This window comes from Dipteris shenzhenensis, chromosome 31 (assembly GCF_047967505.1).
Source record: "Dipteris shenzhenensis isolate YYH24624 ecotype China chromosome 31, Dip_SZ_1.0, whole genome shotgun sequence".
NCBI classification, from domain to species: domain Eukaryota; kingdom Viridiplantae; phylum Streptophyta; class Polypodiopsida; order Gleicheniales; family Dipteridaceae; genus Dipteris; species Dipteris shenzhenensis.
The window spans coordinates 48,028,322-48,046,028 of record NC_141626.1 but is presented as its reverse complement, the minus strand read 5'-3'; the positions used below and the strand labels follow the sequence as shown (position 1 = coordinate 48,046,028).

At 44.8% G+C, this 17,707-nt stretch overlaps 1 protein-coding gene across 1 annotated transcript; it reads right to left on the bottom strand.

Moving 5' to 3' along the window:
• Positions 1–330: 330 nt before the first annotated feature.
• Positions 331–13,137, bottom strand: LOC147881561 (histone deacetylase 19-like). Its single transcript, XM_087402305.1, has 9 exons — positions 13,065–13,137; positions 12,254–12,987; positions 11,229–11,669; positions 1,274–1,416; positions 1,086–1,176; positions 871–1,004; positions 666–741; positions 491–550; positions 331–376 (listed from the first exon to the last, which is right to left on the bottom strand). The coding sequence occupies exons 2-9, from the start codon at positions 12,785–12,787 to the stop codon at positions 347–349; spliced, it is 1,509 nt and encodes a 502-aa protein (XP_087258431.1). The 5' UTR covers positions 12,788–12,987; positions 13,065–13,137; the 3' UTR covers positions 331–346.
• Between the last annotated feature and the right edge of the window lie 4,570 nt (positions 13,138–17,707).

The following is a 17,707-nucleotide window of genomic DNA, read 5'->3' as shown; positions in this document are numbered from 1 at the left end:
AACCGTGCCAGTATTCACTGTTTCTGTAGCAGAAAGGTTCACTCTGTGAAGTAAAGGCACCATGCAGCAGACCTATTTTTAACACTTGCTTAGAGGGATTTATATCCATCGGAAATAATACAATAAACATCACAAAGAGTTTCAAACTTCCTGCCTATTTGACAGAATGTAATGTTCCTCACTTTAAAATGTTTGCAGTGTTCTTGAAGTCATATGCCCAGAGCAAGAATGTTTAACAGCAAGAATTGTACAAAGGCCATGAAAACCAGAGAGCGCATTCTTAGGCATAACATGGATGTGAGCATAACGAAAAGGTCGAAGTTACTTACCTTTCCATCCTCCAATTTTACAGAGCTGCTGTATCAGACTCACAAAGCTGGTCCAGGAGAGAAAAGTGTAAACAAAGTTAGAAAGGCCACGGCTGCTTGCCTTCTGCTCACTATATTACACAAAGCCTTTAGCTAACAAAAAAGAGATCCAGAAGTGGTACCTCGTCTTTTGTCTCACTTTGACCAACAGGTTTCACCATGCCCATGTCTTCTTCATCTCTCTGCAAAACCATTGTCAGGAAAAAATCGCGTGTCATCCAGGTGAAAACACCACCCACAGCAGAGAAATCTTATGCTGTTAATTTCATGAAAGAAGACATCTGTGTGAGCTCATACCATAGGTAGAGCTTCAGACCCGTCTTCTTGCTTGACCTTTTTTGACAATTGCTCTGTTGTTGCGTTGACCTGTCGTCTACATGCACAGAAAGCCCTCATATTTAATGGCCTTGGACAAATAATTTTCTTTCATAGCAAAAGATTAATCCAATAGCACAACCTTCATAAGAACATTCATGAATGAATGTGTGCCAAGTGTGCTTACTTCAAAGGCAGAGTAACATCCGCAAGGTCAACATCTTGATTTTGGCATTTTGGCTCAAGCTCGTCCGTTTCTGAATCAAAAGACTCACCATCCCATAACCTGCCCTTGCCACGTGTATCACATTCTTCCTCCACCTGCCAAAAAGAAAATGTGTTTTATATACTCACCAAAACATATCTCAACTGAAAGTACATGCCCAATTTGATATTTCAAACCTCCTCAGGAAGTTCAGTGTCAGGAGGCCTTTCTTGAAACTGAACACTTGGGGCATGCTGCAGTCTCGAGAGATTCTCCAACAGCCTCTCCCTGATGCATTCAGGACATAATAAAATGGTGAGAATAAATGAAATCAGACACCAATACTGAAACTCTTTCATAAAATTCACAGAGGACTCAGAGCAACCTGATTGAATCCAGGTAAGGCCTAGAATTTTGGTTTTCCATGTTGCTTGGTGCCACATGGAGATTATAATCTGGACCAAAATACTCGAAGTACTCACTGTACGGCATTTTGTCTTCAAGCTCCACCCCTAAAGCAACCCCCGTCTGTTCCAGATATCCACGGAAACATCAGACATCTCACATAATGTCAATCACTCAATCTCTAAAGCAAGCAAATTCTCACTGCACCCTCATCAGAGAAGTCCAAACCTAGCAACAGGAAACATCTTCTATCACATCTCTGTAATGAAGAGTTAGCTCAGAACTGGTTATAATTGGAGTTGATTTTGCTATCTAGTCAGAAAACACATGCTCAACAGCAGTTGGGGCATCATCATAACTATGAAAGAAAGCAGTAAAGCAGTGTTAAATGATACACAGTGAAGTTTGAAGGAGGTCGACAATCCTAACATGTGACACCATGGTGATGTAAGCCTGGGTTTCTTCCCAAACTCAAATAGTCAAAACACTTATGGCCTTTACTTCATGAGACTTATTAGCACTTCAGATATTATTAGCTTGACCTTTGTTACAAGTTAAAGGGAATTTGAATATCGTAATTATGATATAAAGTTAAATATCGTAATTATGATATAAAGAGATCATTTTTAAAAAGATCATAACATGCAGAAAAGAAAGAGAGACAGGATTGCTGACATCTTCTTAGCCCCCACCGAAAGAGATGGTGTTCGCTAAATTATGTTTCATGGGATCCTGACTCCTATTTGAGCATAAGGTAGCCAACACACTTGTTGCTTTTAACATTAAAAACCACCTCCGAATTGGCTAAATTTTGATTTCTAATCTGCTGGAACTGCTGATATGTCTCTGTCTCGACCCAGTCTGCATACTCCATAATCTGGCGCAGTCTTATCCAAGGTCTCCCTAACTTTGTATATTACTCTCATGTTGCTTAGCGAGTGGTCTGCCTTTGGGGAAATTTGTAAAGAGAGAGTAAGAAAAAATGGAACTTTAATAAGAGCGAGTAGCGATATTGCACAGCTGAAGTGAAGAAAGTCCCGACTCCTAAGACCAATATATGCGAGTACTGTTTCATCAAAGAGACTTGGAGAGCTTGCAAGCAATTGACAAATCAGAGAGATATCTCCCAGAAAAGAGATTTTTATCTCACTATAAAGAAAGGAATCAGAGGTGGTCTTAAATTGTTTGGGAATTCAAGTCGAATGCATGTGTAGAGAAGAGAGCCCTAGGAGGTATGAAGGCCTTGTACAGCCCTCAAAAGAAATGTAAAAGGAGCCACATGTGGAACTAGGAGATGCAGCCAGAAGTCCAATATGGATGCTAGGCTTTCACACCCCGACTCGACCGTAAACATATACCTTCATAAGACTAGAATATATCCAATCTTAAAATGTTGTAAAACTAGCGTAAGGTAGCTGCCAGGGCATATGCACCCTCAAAAATGAATTGATGAAGCATAGGAGTGGCCACCAATAGGATGGAAATTCTTATAGAACTTGCATCTTCGCTAAGGTGACAGAAAAATATGCATTCATAAGAGTAAAATATATCCAATCTTACAAATTAAAAGGTTTTGTAATAACCAAATGTAAGGAGATTCCAGGGCATATGCACCCTAAAGATGAATAGGTGAAGCACAGCAGCTGGCCACAACCTGGGCGCAAATTTTGATAGAGCTTCCACGTCCAAAAAAAGCATAAGGTAGCTACCAGGGTGTATAGTGGTACAATGTATAAGAGGTGCATACCATATGAGAAATTGAAGACTAACTCTTTTAGCACGTAAGAGTCATAGATTTGTTTTTATTTTCTTTTAGAGCGTGAGAGTCATAGATTTGTTTTTATTTCCTTTTTTTCTAAGGAAGGGAGGAGAGGAAACTTCAAAATATCAAAAGACAAGCGCATAAATCCATAGAAGACATAAACATTTAATAGAATTGCCATCCTACCTGTCATTGAATGTTTCAAATTGCTCATAACTCATCACATAAATTGAGAGCTGAAGTGTGGATGAGCATGAGAGGCTGAACTTGGATGAGCAGCAAGCATGAGATGTAACGCTCGAGTTACTCCTCTATGCTGTGCAACCACAAGCCTGCAAGAACTGCCACCTTACAAATACAAACCTGCAAGAACCGTCACCTCCCAACTTGATTAGATTCTACAGACTTGTGAAACCCGTACAACCACAGGCCTGCAAGAGCTGTCACCTCCCAACCCGATTGACGATTCTACAGCTTGTAAAATACATTAGTCAAACCCGTTGACCCTGGATCCACACCCCACGTCTCAGTTTGGCAACTTCCCACATGCGTGCCACACATGTTGGAAAGGTCACCTCCCCATCTGTAAGCCCCCATATGAGGAGAGCATGGGGGAGGTAGACCAGGGGATATTGGGGCTGCCACATGGGCAGCACATGAGCTGCCATGTGGGCAGCACACAGCAAAAGGTAGAGGCTGCCACATGGGCAGCACACAGGCTGCCATGTGGGCAGCTATCCAGACAAGGCCAATGGCTAACAAGAAGAGTACCTAGCAAGTCGTGGAGCTCCTGATGGTGAAAGCAGTACGGAGTAGACACATGGACATCAGGGAACTGCAGCAGCCTGATTGCGCAGGGATTTCCAGCAAGTCTCCTCTCCAGTAGCCTCACCATTGGCCCCACCGGCCACGACTCCACAATACTTTCCCCTCATATCACCTCTACCTCTCAGTCAGCCACCCTTCATCACCTCATCCGGCCTCGCTACTCCTACATACCACTCCCCCGCCCAAATGATGCTGTCCCCACCCTCAGTACAACCTCAACAACCCACCTTCATTCCAACCCCTCTCGAGATCCAGTTCCCACCTGGACCAGGACATCTTAGGCCCCCACCAGATGCTTGGGACTCTCTATTGGCTGAGATACACAGCATCCGGGCCCGTCAGGCATAGCAGTCCTGATACACCCAGAAGCAGGCCCGCATTATACACGAGCAGGGCACCCTTATCCAGGGACTCATACACGACATCACACATCTTCGAGAGGAGCTCGCGACCCTCAGAGCAGCGCTTGGAGGGACCCCAGTCACACAGATGGAGACACAGATAGCCACGATACAATCGGCTATAGCAAAGACGGCTAGACGGGTGGACGAGGCGAAACGCATAGCATACATAAGACTCCCAACTGCTGATGCATAAGGAACCTTGGCCATCATGGCCCTTTTCCCTTCGGATTTGGGACTATCTGTATGACTCAGTTTCACATATGGAAGCAATGGAGTACTCACTGCCTTCCCCCCCTCCATATTGAAATGCTGCAATACTTTTGTAACATACTCTTTTTGTGAAAGCCAAAGGAGTTTCCTACTCCGATCACGCGTGATGCGCATACCAAGTATATGACCTGCAAATCCCAAATCCTTCATATCAAAGGCCTCATGCAACTTGGCCTTTAATGCATCTAGCTCATAAGTATTCTTGCTAGCCAATAGCATATCATCCACATATAGTGCCAAGATTATCAGGCTATTATCCGAGACCAGCCCCTAGTCATTCACTTCAGAGATTCACATGCTCGACTAGCGACACTCTGATGCCGAGCCGCTCTACGAGAGCATCCCACCCTGTCCATGGACGATTTGACACCACTACAGATTGAGGAGCAACGAGTTCTTCTGCAACAGCGGGATGTTGCCCGCAAGGAGGGAAAATGGGCCGTGGTCCGAGATGGTAGGTTGTTGACCGGCACCCGCCAGGCTCCCACCCGTACCCCCTAGGGGGACCGGGCCTATGAGACTCAAGTTTCCGAGACCCTAGACTACACCATTTGGAACTGTAATGGTACCTTATGGTCAAACCCAGGGAACTTCTCGGAGTCTTATACAGGACGAGACATAGTCTTTTACACAAAGACACACCAGAGCCTAGAGCGTCCACTACCGATAATCAGTGGCTACACATGGGAGTCAACCTTCAGGGATGAGACGAGGGATACAGGAGGAGTCCGAGGATCAAGCGGGGTCGCAATATTGTACAGGTCTTCCCTCGCTAGAGCCATCTCCATTGAGAGGAAGGACGCCCACTCCCGATTCATGTGGATCCGGATCCGAACGCATAGACAACCGTGACCTTTTCATAGCAATATGCTACTTCTTGCCAGACACATCCCACTTCGCTAGAGTGGCACGAGAGGAGGGTGAGACATCGCCATATGCACCCTCACATCAAGATATCCCAAACCTTTCAGCCCGCAGGGAAGTTCTCCTTGTTAGGGACTTCAACGCCAGGACGAGCACACGCCAGGCACCACACCTAGACTTCTGAGACAACTCTATCATGCTACCAGACATGGACCTAGACGGAGCAAGTATGACCAGGACCTCATCGGACCGACACGGGCCTGTTACACCATATGGACACGCACTCCTTGATCTGGGCAGAATGCATGATCTCATCATCTACAACGGGCTTGACCTATGGCCCTCCTCAGGTGGTTTGACTTGCTTCCCACACGGGGGGGGGGGCACTCGTGTAGTAGATTACATCATGGGATCCCCTACCTTCACTTCATGTATCAACGACTTCACCGTAGCACCACTCCCTCCAGGAGCTGATCACACATACCTATTCTTCACTATCGCCACCCCACGCTTAGCCACACCACACACACCACATAGGAAGCACAACACCTACCACAACATATACTTTGATCACAGCCTCTCACCAGCCTACTCTGGACGCCTAAATAGACTCCTAACCTACATCGATCACATACCACTCATAAAGGACCGTGTTGCCTTGATTAGTCGCACACTCCACGAGGCTGCCCTCCAAATCTTTCCCCACACCACACGGTCCACTAGACCACCACCTCTTCATTCTGTACCTTGCAACAATTGGTACGATGTGGAGTGCAAGGCTTATCGCCGACAGCTCCGACTTGAAACCAGATGTCACCTCCTGAACACACCAGACACGGTACGTAAGTACCGATGTCTCGTACATCAAAAGAAGCAGGCATTTCTTCGTTGAAATGAGGAGCTGCTGCACATCTTGGACAGCAACAACTCTAAGGATTTTTGGGAAAGATTCCTTGAGTGTAGGTCTCCATCACCCCTCACCAACACAAAAGTTTGGCATACGTATGCACACCATCTTTATGATGTCCCACACCAGCCCACTACATATCCCATACACACACCTCGCCCCACCACTTGCACATTGTTCACCAGAGGGGGAGTCAAGGACGCGACATTGAAATTGCACAATGGCAGAGCTAAGGATCACGAGGGGCTATGCATTGAGTTTATCGCATACGGGATCGACACGTTAGCCCCGATCGTAGCAAAGCTATTCAATAACGCTGTTTGCCTGCACTTGGACACTCAACACCATCACCCCCATCCACAAGGCAGGGGATCCCATGGACCCAAGTAACTACAATGCAACTGTCAAGAGGTTGAGTCGGAGGAGCATTTTATTTTCAGGTGCCCAGTGTACTACAAGATCTGAGGTCGCTACCACTGCCTCTTCAGAGACGGCTCCAGGCTCCTTTCCAAATTCCTCGCCTACCTAGATTAGAGATGCCTCGCGGCCTTCATTCACGAGGGGGTCCGACACAGAGAGTACTTACTCATGCGACGGGGCTTGGCCACATCATCAAACACCTCTCAAAGCAGGATCACAGAGTTCTTCCCATCAAGTGACATTGATCGTCCAATCTCTAGCTGCAGACGTGACAGAGACCTCGACCCGACGACTGTAGCACAACACACGAAACATCGAGGGGACACACAGATCACTCTGGGGGGACCTCCCATCATTGTTTAGACCCGGGATACATCCCACGAGAGTCACGGTGGCTCTGGTCTTGCGTCGAGCCTCATCCAGGAGACCGAGACGCACGGCACCCCTTGACGGGCACCAACGTCCCATCACCGGCTATGCACCAGCCAGGGCAACATGACATACGGAGGATTCCGCTCCGCTCCAATCCTTTTCTTTTCATTGTTCAAGAGGATGATGGGACATCATAGGGATTCTAATGAACATATTCCAAAATAAAATCACTAGGGCCATCAAATTGGAGCCACAAAACAATTGGAGAAGGCCAAAGTTGCTCAAAGAAAGGTATGTCCAACACCAAAAGCCTCGTACACATTAGAGTCAAAGCTTTATCCATACTACATGGATATACTTGGCTGCCAGAACAAGATAGAGAGGATCCGATGGAGTGGCAGTCTTATTTGACACGCACCTACAGCCATACATCACTGTACAAGATATGATGAGCATGCCTGCTATCTATGGATATATCAAGAGCCTTTGCTACAGATATATATTGCAGTATGCTACTTCCTTCTAAAGTCATTAGACTATTCAAAAGGCTCATCGCAGAGCATGAATATCACCTTTTTAGCACAACTATTAGGCCATCCAAATATATGGAAGCAAATAGTGCTTATGTTGATTGGGACCTCACTGCCACCACATGGGATTTGCAAGTGGGATGTCCTCGTACTTCCATGAGGATGTTGTCATACCTCTAACAACGGAGAGTCTAACACGGATGTTTCACTGCACATCTCTGGACACACATGCCCAAGCCCATGTCACACATTAGGACAGTACGTACTTGACATATGAGTGGTCCAGCAGATGATCCTGTACAATGGCCTAAAGAGATCCATGACCAAAGCACTACACATGCATCCCTCATGGAGATGGCATAGCATCCTGGACTACATCAGAAGGTCTGCTAATGATTGTTCACGGAGAACAAAGCTCTAACCAACTGGTTTCCTATTGAGATGGCGATCAAACCAGTCAATTTGAAATCCTAACCGGATATTGAATGGCAAAATAACTAGAAAACCTAAAATTCTAGCCGGCTCGTTTCCTATCGATTAACAGTCCAACCGGCCAATTTAATATACCTAGATGAGTCCAGGAACATGCCCAAACTCATCCTCTAAAAATACAATATAGTGCAGATTCAATCTCATGATAGTCACTCACAAGGTTGAAAACCATAAACTCCATCACGCATAGCAGGGACTAGCTACTATGACATCCCCACTGACGTCATCAATGCCCAACAGTGGGTGTAGACCATAGTATAAACATATGCTCTCACACATACAAATCCACACACCCACACATACTTGAGCATCCATTTATACAAAGTCTTTGTACTAAGTTTCTGACAGCACTTCGGAGGTGAAGGGCAGACTCAGCCATGACAAAGGCTAGCACTAAAGGAGAAGGCTAATCAAAAGATAGTCCAAAATCTCCTCATCAAGCTACAACTGCTTGTGAAGACTAAATGATTTCATTTTAGTTTCTCCCAGACGAATATTTAAACCGGCTGGATGATAAGATGAGGCTCTCTTTTGACTTCACAGTCCACTTGCTCATGCCAAGGGTTGCGTACTCACATATATCATTCAATCTTGCCACGCCTCACCCCACCATCAGTCCATCCAATTATTCGCTATGACTTCAATCACTCCTAGATCACATACATGGTGGCTACTTGACCTCATTTTTAAAGCACATAGACAGCCACTCCACACTTGTTGCCAAACCCAATCTGCTTCATCCCCCTACACAATTAGGTCTATGTGAAAGCCAAGGAAAGAGATCCCTAACATCTGTCACAATAGTAACTCCAAGGAAAGACATCAGCTTGCCCCATCTGGACCTCATGCTACGGAAGTCTTATGCTTATCGTCCACTTGATCTACAAGAGTACGTGTCAATACTGGAGACACAAGTGAGCAAGTAAAGTGGGCACGCATGGGTCAAGCAAGCTTCAAATAGGAACACTTTTCCTTGCATCACATCTTAACCCTCTCGAGTCCTCTTAGAGGTTAGACATAGGGGAGAATACGACACCCTTTTTCTTGAATGCTTCGAGAGGAAAAGATTTGAAAAAATTACAATAGGAATAACTCCTACAGAGTCATTTAAAATCCAGCTTGAATGCGAGGGGACTGTTGGAATGGTCACCTCCCCATCAGTAAGCCCCCGTATGAGGAGAGCGTGGGGGAGGGAGACCTAGGGCAGAAGATGCCCAGAGAAGAGAGAGGGAGGGGGCTGCCACATGGGCAGCACCTCACAGCCAAGAGAGGAGGATCCCTGAAGGAACAGTACAGGACAGCAGCGTCTCTAAGTACAGGTGATGATGCGTGGCTGTACGGGACTGTGCACATCCTTGGAGGCGCTAACATCAGCTGGGTGTATGGAACTGTACAGCACTGGAGAAGGGCCTGGCAGAGGCGCAACATGGCGGGGGTTACCAGCAGCCTGGTCGGCCAGGTATAGGGCTGGTAAGACTGGTTCCAGCCAGCCTACCATGCCTAGAAAATGGCACGGCAGAAGGGGGCTGGACCCTGCATATGTAAGAGGGCATCAGCCCTTGAAGTGAGGGCCAAAAGCCCTAGTTTTGTGGGCCAGGGGCCCTGGTTATGAGAGCCCTTTTAGGGCGGTTTTGCAGCAGCCTGGTTGGCCTGTTTGGGTCGGCCAGATTGAGGCTGCTGGCAAGCGGCCCTTGAGGGCCTATAAAGGAGAGGCCTCAGGCCTCATTTGGTATCCAGCCAAGCAGCTTTGGGAGGAGCAGAAAGCAGCAGCACATCCACCATCCTTGGGCCTCTACACAGGAAGTGAAGGAGAGAGGTGTTGCTGCAGACTTAGCTCTAGGGAGAGGCTGAACCTAGACTGTCTTCTAGGGCAGAAGGTTGCTGAGATCATCATCTTCTGGAGCAGCCATTCACAAGCAGTTTGGAGCAGTGGAGCAGCTATCTTGGAGCCTACATTTAGGAGGACCAAGGGGACCTGTGTGCTGCACACAAAGCTTAGCAGGGGCTGCCCACCTAGGCTGATTCACGGGCAGTAAGGTGGAGAAGAACACACTAGACAGAGAGTCTACAAACGCTCGAGGTGGAGCACGTGGGCTTAGAGATCTAGAAGTGCCAGGCTTGTAGTAGAAGGACCTGTTGGTGTTGTATGCTGTCCTAGATTCTGGATGGACGGAAATATAAAGTGTTGCTTCTATATTTGTCGCTGAGCATTGTCTATTTACTGGCTTGCACATCTATGCACATAAGTTAAGAAGTTTGTGATTCCACACCCCACACGCACACTCTGTGAGCTCCTGGGCAATACTATCAGTCTTCCACTCTGCGTACCCTCTGTTGGGTAATTTCTAACAGGGACATCTGCCTCCTTTGATAAGTCCGTCCAAAGTTCATGGACACTAGGCAACATGGCTTTGAAGCAATAGCTTAACCATTTAGAGAAATCTATCAAGGTAGTCTGACAAGCAGCTGCAATAAATCTTGGCTTTTTTGGAGTTTTGTGAAACTTCCAAGCAGCACAAAGAAAAGGGATACTTGGGTTGCAAACAAACCCTAAAGACTTGCAAAAACTCGGCTGTTTTGAGATCAGATCCTTTTGAGAAACTAAGACAAGGACGTAAGTTTTGGCAGATGAGTTCACTTCTCTCAAAAGACATTCTAAGTAAAACTTTTTGCAAATAAAAATGAAGTTATTGGAACATTTGTCCATATAAGATATGACAAATTTCCTAAGGAATTTTCGAAGAAGAGTTTCATCTTCTTTAGAAAGATGGTTACTTTGCTTTGAGCAATTAATTGAAGGGCCTTACCTTCACTTACCAACAAAATGGCCAAACAAGAATAATATCCTCACATACTTGGACAAATATTATTTTGAGCTAGTAAGTCCTAAATGTAAAGGACCACAGAAAGTGCTACAGAAAGAAAATCGAGTACATTTTGTCGCAATGGATGCTTGCCCATACTCTATACAGACAGATAAAAAAAGAGAGAGTTAGATTTATTTATTTTTCATCCAGCATCACCCAAACCTGACAGAGATGTGGAAGGGGGTTGGGGGGAGGGGAGGGAGAAAGAGAGAGAGAGACCTCATAACACCAGCACCTTGCGACATTACGAATGGTGTATCCACCCCCTCCTAACAAAAGCAGTGGCACATTAAATGAGCGCATATATCGTACACACTCAGCATGTCCCTTTACGGATAAGTTGAAGCATCCAAGTCTGTCGCCTGAAAGAGAATCAGCCCCACATTGCAGAACAACTGCCCCGGGTTGATAAACCTCCATAACTTTTGAGATGATCGGCTTGAAGAGTGAATGGTAGCTCTCATCATCTATTCCATCATTCAGAGGTACGTTTAGAGAGTAATATTTGCCTTTTCCATAGCCTGTATCTCTGACGTCACCAGTGCCAGGAAAATAATCACCAAACTTGTGGAAGGACACGGTCATAACTCGATCAGTCGTATAAAATGCCTCCTCAACCCCATCACCATGATGGATATCAACATCAATGTACAGCACTCGCTGCAAAGCAGTAAAGACAATGATCAGCAACGCAGAAGACTTCAAAGTAAGCATGACTTTGCATTACCATGTTGCTTGCAGCTGTAAATAGAAGTCTCAAATCAGCTCCCTGAGGGGGGGGGAACAATAATTACAATAAACTTTACAAGCGGACCATCCTTGTTTAACTACTCTTAAGGCATGTAATACTAAAACTTAAAACCGAAGTTGGGTACCTTTTCAAGAGACAAGCGCTAAATGATTGCTAAGAAACGAGACAAGGGGGCATGAATGCTCAAGGCACTCCCTCCTGGTTTGTTGAGAGGGGAATTTATGTAGGGGGCAATTTGCGAGATCATAGCAAGAGTTGAGACAAGAGGGCGAACATGTGCTTTAAAAAACCATTTTGGGAATAATGCACTTGCCTTTTAGATATAATACATTTAGCTAACGAAGATTTTCAAAAACCGCTACAGCACCACCCCTAGCGTGAGTTAAATAAACAGGGCATCTAAAAGTATGCCTCTCCTCGCTAAATATCAGCAAGGTGTTTAAGCACCCACAAACAGGTTAAATTCTCTATCTTTAGCCTGGAGTTGCGTTACCTCGTGATATTTAAGAAGTTCCAAGATTGCCAGTACAATATCGTTCACATAACAGAAACCTGAGGCCTCGCATTTCTTCGCATGGTGTAGGCCTCCCGACCAGTTAATCGCAATGTCCGAATGGCCGTGGTTGAGCTTCACGGCACCGCCTACGGAACCCCCTGAATAACTCTGGCAAAACGAATACAGCCCATCGAAAACAGGACAGTCCTCCCCAACGTTGAATCTTTTGAGCACTCTCAGTTGTTCATGTTGAGTTTCAGGGGAAACAGAGCGTAAAAAGTTGATATAATCGTCAGCGTGGAAACGACAGAGATCACGATCACCTGCGGGGTAGGGTCGCAAAATCTCCATTTTCTGATGCAATCCATAATGCACGATAAGAGAATGGGTCATCCTGATTCGGTGGGGCTTCATGGGGTGACCCTGACCATAGTAATAGTTGCCGACCTCTGGATCATAGAAGTAAGAGACTCTCTTTTTCCTGCCTTCAGGACCTGCAACGAGCGAGTTGCTCCCAGAGTCCATGCTCATTGTCTCCGATCACGTTCTCCCACAATGTCTCTTGGGCGCCTATCACTTCCAGCTCCTTGTCACCAATTCCTGCCTTCCACTGACGGGAAGAGACTTGTGCTACTCGTCTGTAACAACATTATCGCCCATCTTTGGTAAGAATTGCGCTCTCCATATTTAGACTTCCCTCACTGCGCTCCATCGCTTTTGGTGAGGCAAGACTGGTACAGCAATCAATTAGGGAGCAAGCATTAAGCTTAAGAATCAATCCAAAACAGAACAAAGATGTCTGTGATACCTTAGAAGAATCGATCCAAAACAGAACAAAGATGGAAGGACGCCTGTGATATGCCTTAGAGGGCTCTTAGGAGGAGATTGCCAATTTTGGGTGATTGTCTCGAGTTTGTATGAGGCAATGTGTTATGGCTTGTGAAATGAGAAAGAAGCTCCATTTCAATCTTTAATCACAGTTCCCTTTACAAGTTACAAGTCACATCCTTTCCCTCCAAAGCCTTGAATTTCTCGTGGTCCAGTCAATTTAGGGCAAGTTTTAACCGTGGCTGAATTTTGGTTGGTTTGTTTGCATTCACATTGTATAGGCCTTGTGACATGGGAGGAGTTTTCTCGGAAAAGGTATTTCCCATATGCTCAAACGGGCCTTTTGGAGAATTTGGTGGGAAATTCATCCTAGCACGTTGACCTTTCCCGCCGAAGCATTTCACCTTAGTGTATTTGTGGGAAAAGAGTGAAGGCATGCTCCTTAGGACATGCAAAGATGTCACATCATAGGAAAATCTAGAAATGGGTGGGAAATATTACTTTTTGCCTTGCTCATTACCCCTTATGTTTGGTTGTTTTAGTCTTTGATGCTTGCCATGTGCCAATCTATTTGGGAAGTTTGGGTTTGGGCAAAGTTGTATATGGAGAACTTACTACATCTTTTAGTTCTTCTTATAATTATGCAATGGTTGTATTATGTCAATACACTTGCCACATAAACCAATGTCGAGAGCGTCAAGAATCCTATGATCTTATGCTCCTAATCACTGCTCGATGCTCTCCACGTTGATCGCTGCTCTCCATGCCCCCCTTTTATTGCTCCTAATCATCGCTGATCCACTAATCGTTGCTCCCGATCGTCGCTCATCCCTCTCCACCATCGCTTTCTCTCTACGCTCACGCCCGTCACCCTCATTCTGCTCTGCTCACGTCTGTCACCCTTGCTCCATGCCCATCACCTCTTTCCATTTCGTCCAAGATCTTTTTATTATCATTTTGATAAGAAGAGGAATAAGGAATATGATTGGAAGCTAGCACATGTATTCATGTCTTAAAAGCCATAGGTTGAGTTTGCCCACTATGCAAGTGAGTTTTCATATTTGGTTTTGGACAATGGGATTCAAAACATGTAAGGGGACATCCTAAGCTCAGTATTTTCTTATGATTATATAAATTTTTTCATTTTCTAGTTTGCATAAGCACTTTGATGGACTACGTTATTATATGCATATGTGCTCAATATTATTTAAACATAAACAGGTTTTTTGCTACAAAGGCATATGCAAGATCGCTTATTGTCCTTCCGCTTGGAAGAGGAGCTTGGTTTCTAGTAGCATTACTCATTGGCTACTTAGTGGTTGTTGACATATTCAAACTAAGGATTTGGCAGAACTCAAAGATGTGCCTAATCAGCACAAGCTCCCCTCTTTCATATTGTTTCGATGAAATTATATTATTTGTTTATTTTATCTCGGATCTCATTATGTTAGCTATGCCTAGTTAGCACAAGCTTTTCTCTTTTCATTTCCCAATCGAGATTTCTTATTGTTTGTTTATTTCATCTTGACAGACGATGATTATGTTAGTTGTGACTAATTCGCACAAGCTTGCCTCTTTCCATTTTGTCCATAATCTTTTTATTATCATTTTGATTGGAAGAGGAACAAGGAATATGGTTGGAAACTGGCACATGTATACATGTCCTATAAGCCATAGGCTAAGTTTCTCCACTATGCGAGTGAGTTTTCAAATTTGGTTTTGGAAAAGTGATTCTAGACATGCTATTGGATGTCTAAAGCTAAGTATTTTCTTATGATTATATAGTTTGTTTCGATGTCTACCCAGGTTTGAATAAGCACTTTGATGGATTATGTTATTATTTACATATGTGCTCAATATTATTTGAGCATAAATAATTTTTTTCTACAAAGTCATAGGCCAGATTGCTTATTATCCTTTCGCTTGGAAGAGTATCTTGGTTTCTTGTAGCATTACTCATTGGATACTTAGTGGTTGCTCACATATTCTGACAAAGGATTTATTGGAGCTCAAAGATATGCCTAATCATATTGTTTGGATGAGCTTATATTCTTTGTTTATTTTATCCCGCCTATGATTATGTTAGCTATGCCTAATTAGCATAGGCTTGCCTCTTTCATATTGTTTGGATGAGCTTGTATTGTTTGTTTATTTTATCCCGCCTATGATTATGTTAGCTATGCTTACCTCTTTCATATTGTTTGGATGAGCTTATATTGTTTGTTAATTTTATCGAGATTTTATCCCACCCATGATTATGTTAGCTATGCCTAATTAGCATAGGCTTGCCTCTTTTTATTTCATCCAGCATAGATTATATTGTTTCATGAGCTTATTACTATCCTTGCTTCCTGTTGCAAGAGGAGATTATTATACTTCTGGTTGGAAGAGGATCTTATTATCCTTCTAGCTAGAATTGGTGCGTATTATTATTTTTGTAGCATTAATCATTGGCTACTTAATGGTTGTAGACATTGTTAACATCCACAGATTATAGTCGTAGAATGCAAGGTAATGAGGTGATTAGGCTTCATGACTTACTTTAACGGTTACAACCATGGAGGGAGTACAGTGCAGGCTCCATAGGGTTTGAGTCACAAATAACCCAAGCAGTTTGAGGCCTCATGGGTTTGGAGTAGCAAATAGCTCAAGATCAACCTTGCCACTCCAGGTTTTGAGCCTCAGATGGCTTAGGACTTGGAGGCACGAGGCTAACACAAGCACTATTTGGCTCTCTTATATGGTTTACACAAGTGCTATTTCCGACACACAAGAGTGGAACAATAAAGCAGAGATGGAAAGGATCGTAAAGATGCCTTGGCACCCTACGGGCCCAAGAGCATTATGAATGTCAAGAAAGGGAGAGTGCAAATAGGAAAAGGGTTGGGCCTCCCTTCAAAAGGTGACTTGTATTAAAGGCCAAATGGTTGACTTTGGTCTTCATTGTTGTATGCACAAGTTTGGAATACAAGCTCCCTCTTCTCTTCCAAGAGTGTCTTTGGGTGTTCTCTTGTTTCCCTTGTAGGGCCTTTATGTCTACCACTCCATCCCCCTTTTACCCTCCTCTCCCCTTCTCCTTCTCCCTCCCTTCTCCCCTCTTTTCTTTCTTCTCCCCCTTCCCTCTTTCTCTCGTGGAAACACATTGCAACAATCCAGGAGCCGCTTGAGTGACATGTGTAGATGGCTCGTGCCTTACATTACTCTCACAAGGGAGTAGCTTGGAGTGGATGCTCCATAGGCATTCCTTCAAGATCCCCATGACACGTGAGTCACTGTTAAGACTACACATCTTTGGCGTCGATGCCAGGGAGTTCAATGTATGCTTTTGTTTTGAAATGATAGGAAGATAGTTTCTAAGATTGCTAAGGAGTGTATTGTGTCAAAACTCACAAAAAACAACCAAGAATGATAAATCATGTTGAAAATCGAGGTGGTTTTGAGAGATGACAACCATCTCTTCAAGAAATCTCTCATTTTGCATTCAAATGTTGTTTTTCTTTCTTGGTTTTTGCATTAAGTAGGTAGACTAGGTAGTTTAGCATCCCCCCATCACAAAAATCCTTGAACAAAAACTCCAAAATTGTCAAGAAACATCAAAAACTAGTTAACAACACTGCACATTCCTATCCCCATAAGTCATCGCCTTGGCGCTATCCCAATGGCCATCGCCATAGCACTAACCCACCGATCAAACCTATGTTGACCCGTGGCCTTAGTCCTTATCCCCATGACCTTACTTCTAACTATCGTCTAACTTGTCACCCTAATTAATACGTGTCAGAATTAGGGATCCCGCCTATCTGACAGTCATTGAGACCCGTGGCCTAAACACGGCCATTGCCCCATTGTCATACTATATCCTACCGATCTAGATATCTCAACGACCGCCGCCGGCACCTAAACATCGTCCCTGTGACCGTTGTCATACTATCAACCCCACGCTCGTCGCCATACCATTATCCCGCCGACCTTATCATCCCTCCGCCCGAAGTCTTAGCTCCAACCACATGACCGTGGGGATACCACGTGCATCCTATCCCACCGACACATGTCACTTCCCATCCCCACGATCGTTGCCATAGTCCTATCCCCACACCCATCAAGATATGTCTGGGTTAGTCCAAAAAACTACATAATTAAAGCTTCAACCAGAGTGTGCCCTTTTAGAGGACTTATACATGCACTTGAGATCTGGAAGGATTTTGTCCAAGGAACCTGTGCCTAGGACAGTGCTTCAAGCTACGCTCAGCAGCCCACCTTTCACACCAATTGGGGATCGGTCCAAACTGGAAGCTCAGTTCCTAGGTCTCACTCAGTAATAGGACCCCGACAGGAGGATCCACCTAGCTGCAACGATACAGAGAGCTTGAACGAGGAGATGCAAGACCTTGCGGGTCCGAGGGCTTCTGAAGCCCCCTTTAGTAGTTTGGCTCCCCCCAACTCTCATGCTCCTTCTGTAGTGTCCAGGTTAAGAGGTACAATCACCAACACATTTGGACATTTAAATCGGACGGATTCCGCAGACATGGAGAACCCCTTCACCAGTATGTCTGTGCGAAGGGAAGGCCAGCAACCAGCTCCTGACTAAAACCACCTTTGTGGACCCAGAGCCCATAGCTTTCA

Coding starts and splice junctions, on each gene's coding strand:
- LOC147881561 (XM_087402305.1), bottom strand. CDS start 12,787: ATGAGCATGGACTCTGGGAGCAACTCGCTCGTTGCAGGTCCTGAAGGC. Junction 11,670..12,253: donor AACTTCTTAAATATCACGAG/GTAACGCAACTC, acceptor ACTGCTTTGCAG/CGAGTGCTGTACATTGATGT. Junction 1,005..1,085: donor ACACTGAACTTCCTGAGGAG/GTTTGAAATATC, acceptor TCTTTTTGGCAG/GTGGAGGAAGAATGTGATAC.